Source organism: Littorina saxatilis, linkage group LG3, assembly GCF_037325665.1.
Source record: "Littorina saxatilis isolate snail1 linkage group LG3, US_GU_Lsax_2.0, whole genome shotgun sequence".
NCBI lineage: Eukaryota > Metazoa > Mollusca > Gastropoda > Littorinimorpha > Littorinidae > Littorina > Littorina saxatilis.
Genome location: NC_090247.1, coordinates 27,698,389 through 27,708,061, shown reverse-complemented (window position 1 = coordinate 27,708,061; position 9,673 = coordinate 27,698,389). Strand labels below are relative to the sequence as shown.

The window sequence follows — 9,673 nt, the reverse complement described above, 5'->3', positions numbered from 1 at the left end:
CCACCGCGTACACAAATACACAAGGGCTTTATGCGATTCTTAAAACCACCCCGTACACAAATACACAAGGGCTTTATGCGATTCTTAAAACCACCCCGTACACAAATACACAAGGGCTTTATGCGATTCTTAAAACCACCCCGTACACAAATACACAAGGGCTTTATGCGATTCTTAAAACCACCCCGTACACAAATACACAAGGGCTTTATGCGATTCTTAAAACCACCACGTACACAAATACACAAGGGCTTTATGCGATTCTTAAAACCACCCCGTACACAAATACACAAGGGCTTTATGCGATTCTTAAAACCACCCCGTACACAAATACACAAGGGCTTTATGCGATTCTTAAAACCACCCCGTACACAAATACACAAGGGCTTTATGCGATTCTTAAAACCACCCCGTACACAAATACACAAGGGCTTTATGCGATTCTTAAAACCACCACGTACACAAATACACAAGGGCTTTATGCGATTCTTAAAACCACCGCGTACACAAATACACAAGGGCTTTATGCGATTCTTAAAACCATCGCGTACACAAATACACAAGGGCTTTATGCGATTCTTAAAACCATCGCGTACACAAATACACAAGGGCTTTATGCGATTCTTAAAACCATCGCGTACACAAATACACAAGGGCTTTATGCGATTCTTAAAACCATCGCGTACACAGATACACAAGGGCTTTATGCGATTCTTAAAACCATCGCGTACACAGATACACAAGGGCTCCTGCGTCTGCACTTGACTCCCCTCCCCTTACATCTATTTGTTCTGTTTTGCAGATCGATCCTGCAGAGGACAGCGCATGACCAGATACAAAACGCTCTGCGCAGCAAGAAAAATCCACACAGCAAACCAGCCTTTGTCCAAGAGCTCGCACTAATAGACTGCCGCAGCACGAGGAATACAAAATCGACTTTTTCCCCACATTGACTCAGCACTCTGTTACTGTCAGTTGCAAGAGAGAGGTGGGGAGGAAGACTTAGAAAGGAAAGGAATCGTACGACAAGTGTTGTCTCTTTGAAGAATCTTACCTTCATCAAGCATTGCTGACATTAATTTTGTTCGAAATCTACATTATCGTATTGATTCATCACTGGATTGATTGACACGAGAGAACGACGAGGAAGACTGGCTGGGAATGACATATTACTTTCATTACAATACAGCTGTTTAATTCTGTTAGGAATCTGGCCTTCTTTGACTGCATCAGATTTGTTGTCAACTCTTTGAAGAACCTTACCTTCATCAACTCAGCACATCACATTGACTCAGAACGGGGTTGCTGTCACTGACTAGATATCAACGCGGAAGTAAGAGCTGGAGAAAGAAATTTAGCTTCACCGAGTGCAGCTGGTAGTTGACAACTGTTCGATTCGTTTCCTTCAACAAGTGTAGATTAATTTTGTGAACTTTACATTCATCAAGAGCACCTGGCATTTGGTAAACTTTCGGTGGAATCTGAACTTAATCGAGTACAGCTTACTTTCCGGAAAGCCTTTGAGGATTCTTAACTTCATCGGGTACAGCAAACGATTTCTTATCTCTCCAATGAATAGTACATGCTATCAAGTCAGCCAATATTTTGTCAACTGTTGGTGGAATCTAAACTTCATCCAGAACAACTCTCATTTGTGTCAATTGTTTGAGGTATCTTACAATCGACAAGCTCAGTGATGTATGCTTAGCTCTTCCAGGAATCCGGTCTTCGTCAAGTACTTTCAACATTTTGTCAATTCTCAAAGGAATCATAAGAAATAATGGCACGGCTAGAAATGTTCAGCAGAAACCTTGGCCTTCGTATGCTGCTACTCCTTTTCTGGACAGTGTTTGTCTGCTGTGTGCTGTACGCCAGTCGGGGGAGGAAAGATTCAGACGTCTCATCCTTTTATCTCAAAGATCTCTCATCTTCAAGGCTGAAGCGATTTGCTAATAACGGATCCAGCGGCTACGAAGGTCAGTGTACTCTAGGTCGTTTGACGCGAGAAGACAGTGACGTTCTCTCTAGGCTTTTCAGCACCAGACAATACCAGTCTTCAATCGAGAAGCCATTGCTTCACTGCAGTGTTGTAAGCTTATGTGGAAAGAAGTCTCAAAACTTCCAAGCGGTCTGTTTTTCCAGGGAGTGTAGTGTCTTCAAGGTTAGGAATAAAAGCCTGAACCACGTCACTCGCTCTCTGTCCAGCGAGGAACTTTCTGAGGTCATTGAAAACGCGTTGGTGGAAACACCCTTCATGACTATTGACGATCTCAGCAGATACTTCGACGTTCACTGTATGGCCCCCACCGTGTCCAAAATGGAGCTGAGCGGAGATGTGGTATCCAGTTCTCAGTGTCAGATGCTTGCGCCTCGAACCAGTCTTGCATCTCACAACGTGAAGAATGCTGTTCCAAAGAAACACATCCACATCCTGTACTTCCGCTTCCTGTCCCAGCAGGAACTTCCGGTTCGCTTCCCGGGACTAGTGGACTTGCTGGGAAAATTGGCAAAACGAAAATTGATGAATTTTGACAAGCATCAAGCGACCAAATGGGGAGACGACGAAATGATCTCGCTGCTTTTACAAGGAAATGCAGGTCCGTTTAAAGTGGAAGATTCTCTCTTAGAAACTATTCGTAAAGCTGGTTACTGCTTCCGCTTGGAAGATCTGTCCTGCAGCAAATCACGTGATCAGGAAACGTTGGTGACAAACGTCACTTCCGCTAAAGACGTTGTGTGTGAAGGGAACCCACTGCGTCACCGCGAAGCCACGATGGAGAGAATGTGCACGGAGGGAAACTTGACGGACACGAAACTTCGGTCAGTACTTACGTCACTACTGACCAACGTTCACGAGCTGGAAGGAGGGAGGGTAAATGATAATCGTCCTGTGCTTTCTATCAGCATCCTCAACACTAAAGACTTCAAAAACTCTGAAGTGCTAGATTTTGTTCTAAGGAACTTTTTCGCGAGTGCTCTGAATGACGAAGACAGAGTGATGTTGTTGCTTGGTGGTGTGGGAAACCCTATGTTTCTCAGATTTGATGAAAACACTCGTCTGCAGTCTCTTGTCTCAAATCCTGCCATGGTCTTAGTCTCTGCAGGCAACGTATCGGCAACGACACTGGCAGATGCCCATCGCCTAAACCAGTCGTTGTTTTCCATGCGAAATGTCAATGATTTCGTTACAGATTTGGTGAAGAATCAAAACAAGGAGTTCTCAAATAAATTGACTCTGGTCAGTGACAGTGGAGTACCTGACTCCTGTGAGAGTTTGCACGTGCAGCCACCATTCACGTGTCTGTGTGAAGAACACTTTGTGGAGTACCAGAACGACACACTCATGGCGGGCTTTGCTGAGCTTGCTGTTGGTATCATCAACTCGCGGCTGGAAAACATGCCTCACAGATCGACTACCGAGAAAAGTCAGTGTTCGAAACTGTCTGGAGTTTCTTTCTCCAACGTGAGAGTGGGGCGTCACGATCAGAAAAGGAGAATCTTGATGGATCTGAACTTAGAGGATGAACTTTTAAAAGACGAGTTCCTTCGCCACGTAGCTTTAGACGTTTGGGACTTGGACAAAATACCTCACGCTGTCGTAAACTTCTACGATGGACATTCTTCTTCCTCGTCGTCATCTTCTTCTTCTTCGCGACTGGATTTCCAAACGGATCGGCTGCTGGAGACTTTGTGCAGGGAGGGGGAGAGTCTGGATTTTCACACCGCTTCAGAGAAAAGCCTGTGGAAACACTGGAGCCAAGAAAAGCACTTCGGGCAAAAGGGAAGCGTGTCTCACATGCACGACGACTGTCTCTACATGATCATCAGAGATTTCGGAGACAGTGTTGGTGTGGAGGCTGCAAACGTGTGTCGGGACAGACGCTATGACGTCATGCTGCATCTCAGTCTCATGAACATGCTATCTCTCACTCCTCTGCCTCTGTCGGTACGTTTGGGGCATGCGCAGAGACAGTTTCTGACGGCCATTGTGAAAACTTCCTACACTGTGCCGTCGTTTGCGTTCAAACTGCATCCTGACTTTGAAGTATTTCATGACGAGTGAATACAAGCTAAACTGCTGTACGTTACACTTTTTATTCCTTGCACTTTGTTACTGTTTCATTTGCACTTTTTATTCGCGAATTCTTGCCAAAAGCAATCTACTCTGCGAGTGTTTTTATGTAGAAAGGCCTCGCCTGAAGCCAATCGTGTAACTATCGTTTTTTTGTATCGTATGCATTTTTTTAAACATAAACATAAGAAGGCACCCAACCGAATACCAGCTAGCAGGTAAACAAGTATTTCGTTGAAAAATAATGTGACAGCTGAATCCACTCAGACTTACTTTGTTGACATTGTACTAAACAACAAAATTGCTATTCTTCACGTCGCTTTGGTTTATTGTAAAGTAGACCGAAATCCTTTCACGTACTCCTGAAAAGAATAATCTATGAAATATGGCTTTTTCAGACTCTCCCTCGTTAAATATTCTAGACAACATGCGTTTTATTTTCTTGAGTGTAAGTTGTTAATAAAATATTGAGCGGAGTTGTAACTAAAAACCTAATTTATCATTCATTTTGTTATTTCGTTTGATAGATGATATGTTGGTTGCTGGAGGTCATGAAACACAGAATACAGAATATTGACATAGGCCGTGAAAAGTAGGATATGCGCCGAAAAAGGCTGCGATCTGCTGGCCGATGTGAATGCGTGATGTATTGTGTAAAAAGAAAATTCCATCTCACACGGCATAAATAAATCCCTGCGCCTTGAATATGTGCGCGATATAAATTGCATAAAATAAAAAATAAAAGAATAAAAAAAATCCCTGCGCTTAGAACTGTACCCACGGAATACGCGCGATATAAGCCTCATATTGATTGATTGATTGATTGACATAACGATGTCAGCCCAAGCCAACTATCATTTCAAAGTATGTGTAACTCATATTCATGTGACTGTTTAGAGAAATGTAACACAGTGAATCAATAAGGAAAATAACATAGACATTGGACGACATGAAGACTGTGCGTTGTCTCAAGGAAGACAATTCTGTTTTAATTTATTAAGATGCACCTAGGCTTACTTACGGAGATATGGTATCACTGCTTGATATAGTCGTCTAGCTTACTGATGCTGAATAACATATATGTAACAATCTAGAACCTCGCTTGGGAGATTGATTAAAGATGACTTTGTTTAACTACGGGTTTCTTACTTAAACCGCACAACAATGCCTAACATGACATTGAAAAAGCAATTACTCAAATGCTCCCAGATTTTACTGTATTCAGCACCTCTAACTGTGTTCTTGGATGACTATTTTATTTGGAATTTCCTAGAGTATTGATTTGTCTCGTATGTTATTTATGTCGCTTTATGTTGTTTGATAATTGTTAATGAGGATGTTCTCACTATAAACCTGTTCAACTTATGAATGTGCTGTCTTCATCATGTGTATTTTTTGACATTTTTTTTATCGCATATTTCATTCACTTCACCTTATCTTCATCTGTGTTTACCTCCCAGAACTCAGAAGAAAGAAACAACTACCACAGAAAACAATTAAGCTATCATCATCATCATCATCATCATCATCATCATCATCATCATCATCATCATCGTCATCGTCATCATCATCATAGTCGTCGTCGTTATCATCATCGTCGTCGTCATCATCACCGTCGTCGTCATCGTCATCATCATCATCATCATCATCATCATCATCATCATCATCATCATCATCATCGTCTTCGTCGTCGTCTTCGTCATCATCATCGTGATTGATCGGATCATCATTACTAATTCGTGCTGTGCACATATATTTTCTTTGTTAGTCATCATCAGCTCATGATCGGCCCGAGCATATGGAAGCATTCACTAACAAACGGTAACTAACATTCAGTAGTGGAGTAGATGTATGAAGTTGCCGAATAAACCTTGAAACGTGCATAATCTGTGGAGTCTCTTTACCTACGATGTTTGTTTGTTTGCTTAACGCCCAGCCGACCACGAAGGGCCATATCAGGGCGGTGCTGCTTTGACATATAACGTGCGCCACACACAAGACAGAAGTCGCAGCACAGGCTTCATGTCTCACCCAGTCACATTATTCTGACACCGGACCAACCAGTCCTAGCACTAACCCCATAATGCCAGACGCCAGGCGGAGCAGCCACTAGATTGCCAATTTTAAAGTCTTAGGTATGACCCGGCCGGGGTTCGAACCCACGACCTCCCGATCACGGGGCGGACGCCTTACCACTAGGCCACCGTGCCGGTCTTTACCTACGATTGAGTAATATATATAATACTAGATGAATACCCGCTTCGCCGGGTAGCCGGCTTCGCCGGGAAGAAATAGAGCCGGGTAGTGGTGCACCGTACGCGATTGACGCCACACGAAGGAAAACTTCTAAGAATAGTAACGGGAATATGGATTGAGCGTTGTGGACAGTGACCTTCTAAAAATAGTAACGGGAATATGGATTGACGCCACACGAAGGAAGGGAGATAAACGCAAAACACTGGAGAAGATAAGGAAGAGTTACTGGGAATGGATCTGGGAAGATGAACAGAAAAACCAAAATCGGTTCAGCGCTGCGCACTGAGAGCACGTGTTGAAAATTCTCATCGACCAGGTTGTGTCCGGGGTCTACCTGAATATGCCCACCATATTTGAAGCAGGTCCATCGAGAACTTTGGCCGTGCATCGCGAACACACACACACACACACACACACACACACACACACACACACACACACACACACACACACACACACACAAACACAAACACACACAGACACAAGTCGTATATGTGACCGTCCACGACAGTATGAGTCGCATGTCACCTTTGCATGATTTTCATATTTTTACATTTCCCTAAAGAGTTTTGTATGCTCTATCCAGTGGTGAAAACCGTTTTAGAAAAGAGCGAAAACTGTTTGAGTTATAAGCCTGTGACTAAGGTGACCCTCATTCTGTTACAAGACACCCCCACGGACTTATATTAAGCCTAGCGCAGAACCGCGCGAGGTGACATGCGACTAATTTCGTGGTGGAGGGTCACATATATATAGAGAATACTAGGGGAAGGGCTCCTAATATGGACCGGCTCCTAATATGGACCACCTCCTGTTCTGACAAACTAACGGCGCTAGAGCGCTCAAAAAAGTTTTATTCGCTGTATTCACCCTCTCTGGATAACTTGCACATATGTCAAAACAGTTGCAGAAACACAAATCTCAAAACCGTTAGGCTTTTTCTCTTTTTTTCACTTTTGGCAGCGTTCACTCTAAATTTGACGCCTAAAACGGACTCGTTTCTGTCCACAGCCAAAGCTTTTATCACACAAAAATTGCTATATATGACAGCTAAGACCGTATTTGTTACATTTTAGCAGGTTTGACCCCGAGTTTCTACTGCAAACAGAAAATAATAGCAACATCTCAAAGTATGTGCGAGTCCCCTAATATGGACCACCTTCAACAAATCGAAGAAAAAAAAAGCTAAAGGCTATTTTCATTAATTCATTGAGAAGCTTGCTGGAAATAACCTATAACTATATAAATGTTCTTATTATTATTATTAACTAGCCCTCGAGATTTAAAAAAAAATAACAAAAAGTCTTCTTTTCGTGGAAGTTAATAATTTCACTTATTTTCACTCTGTTTTTGATAAGCTTCAATTTCCTGGTGTGCTTCAAATAATGCTCTCATCAACCCGAAACAGCTAAATCTAAAGCATATTTTAATTAGTCTGACTTGTACAATATGTTGTATCATGTTATTTTGAAGTACAGGGAGCTTTTTACAGTGATTCGTGAAGACCGCTTCACTGGTCCATATTAGGCACCCAGGCTCCTAATATGGACCATTTGTGATTTTTTCTGTATTTAATTTTTGCTGAATGTCTATCAAAGCTATTTCACTCTAATTAGGCCTAACGGTTAATCTAAGAGAGAAGGGCTACCAAACACAAAATGAAACTTCTTCGCATGAAACAAAAAGTGGTCCATATTAGGAGCCCTTCCCCTACATGGCTTGCTGTGTCGTACCAGATTTACACGAGTTGTTTTTTAAAATATTAAACTGCGAGCGAAAGCGAGCTGTTCACTATTTGAAAAAGCAACGAGTGTAAATCTGGTACGAAACAGCAAGCCATGTAGTATTATGTTTATCCTACATACTGTACTTACGTGTATTTTACTGAAAATGTCCTGCATTCGGGGCAGCTAAATTGAAGACGCTTGTTTTGGAACCTCGATCTCTTCTAAAGCCTCGTGCAATCTATTACGTCAAAGCAAAGAAACGTCACTCTGAAAGTGTGGCGTGACTGTAAGTTAAAAAAATTCATCGAGGGTAATTAGCGAGCCCCATTTTTTTTTTTATAATGACGTTTGTCTCGGTGACTTTGGCATCATGGGCAGTGGAAAAACAGGTCCCTGCCAGACTTGCTTGACATGACCTCATTTACACGATACACACACGTGTGATTTGAACGATTATTATCTCACGGGTGTCTCTCTCACGTATGTAGGATAAATATAGATATATATTTTGATCGGTCTTCGAATACATATAGTTGCGATACATATTGTTTATGTATTGTGTCCTAAGGGTTACGTGTTGTATCTTTATACTAACCTTTGGCATAAAAAATGCGTTAAAGTACTTATGCAAGTGAAGAGACATTGGAAGGATAGTTTTGCCTGTTCACGGCGCGAAAAAGTATCCATTTTGCTCGAACTTTGAAATTACGTCACCAGCGACAAATACGTCACTACAAGATAGGTATACCTTTGACGTAATAACTTTGGAATTCGCACGTGTAAATTTGTTTTGATTACAATCAAAACGAAAGTAGATCTTAGCTTGAATGTAAATTTTATCTTTGAAATATTTGCTTTGTGAGTCGTAACTGAATTAACCATGGTATTGTGTTGCTTAGGAATTGATGCATGAATTGGCGTCTCGCAGAATTACACGCCCCTGAGGAAGGCCTAGCAACAGGTCCAAAATTTGGGCTGCCACTTGAAATTCTTTGTTTGGCTTTTCTTTTCCTTGATTTTGTTATTATATATATATATAGTCAGAACCTTTTTTGTTTTAAAGTCTAGGGTTGCTCCTAGTGTGTTACCTCGTTTACAACATACGTCACTTGTTAACTCCTCCAAGCAGCTGGTTTTCTTTTATTCTTCATCTGTTTTTTATGTGTGTTTCTTATTACAACAAAATTAATGGAGAGGCTCAGACCGATCTTCTTGTTCCAGCTAAATTTACTCTCTTGTAATTCTATACCGTTAAAAGGAAAATGTTGAAGCTGATGCTGAAAAGATGCACATTTTCCGTAATTTATATGCCATTGATTTTTTCAAGAAAAAGACATCTGTCTCCTTTTTCTGGCCAATGAGAAATTGATGTGCAAAACATGTTCCCCAGAATGCATCAGTAATTCACGGAAAGTCAGTTTCTGAATGCTCCTTTCTTTTGCCGGACAGCTCTTTTGCCCAGTTATAGAGGAGCATTACGTCCAAAGAATAGAGCTACATTGCTTTTATACAATAACCTGCCAAAAGAAAGAAAGGGAAGAAAAAAAGAAGAAGAAAAACACCTACTGCGAAGAATCCACGGGGCGTTAAAGCAATCAGAAGGAAACAATGCAAATGT

At 41.7% G+C, this 9,673-nt stretch overlaps 1 protein-coding gene across 1 annotated transcript; it reads left to right on the top strand.

Moving 5' to 3' along the window:
* Positions 1-839: 839 nt before the first annotated feature.
* On the top strand, positions 840-5,949 carry LOC138962048 (uncharacterized). Its single transcript, XM_070333743.1, has one exon. It carries the CDS (start codon positions 1,781-1,783, stop codon positions 4,061-4,063), a length of 2,283 nt encoding a protein of 760 aa, XP_070189844.1. The 5' UTR covers positions 840-1,780; the 3' UTR covers positions 4,064-5,949.
* The last annotated feature ends 3,724 nt before the right edge of the window (positions 5,950-9,673 follow it).

Bases quoted from the DNA above. Each gene is read 5' to 3' on its own strand.
- LOC138962048 (XM_070333743.1), top strand. From the start codon at position 1,781: ATGGCACGGCTAGAAATGTTCAGCAGAAACCTTGGCCTTCGTATGCTG.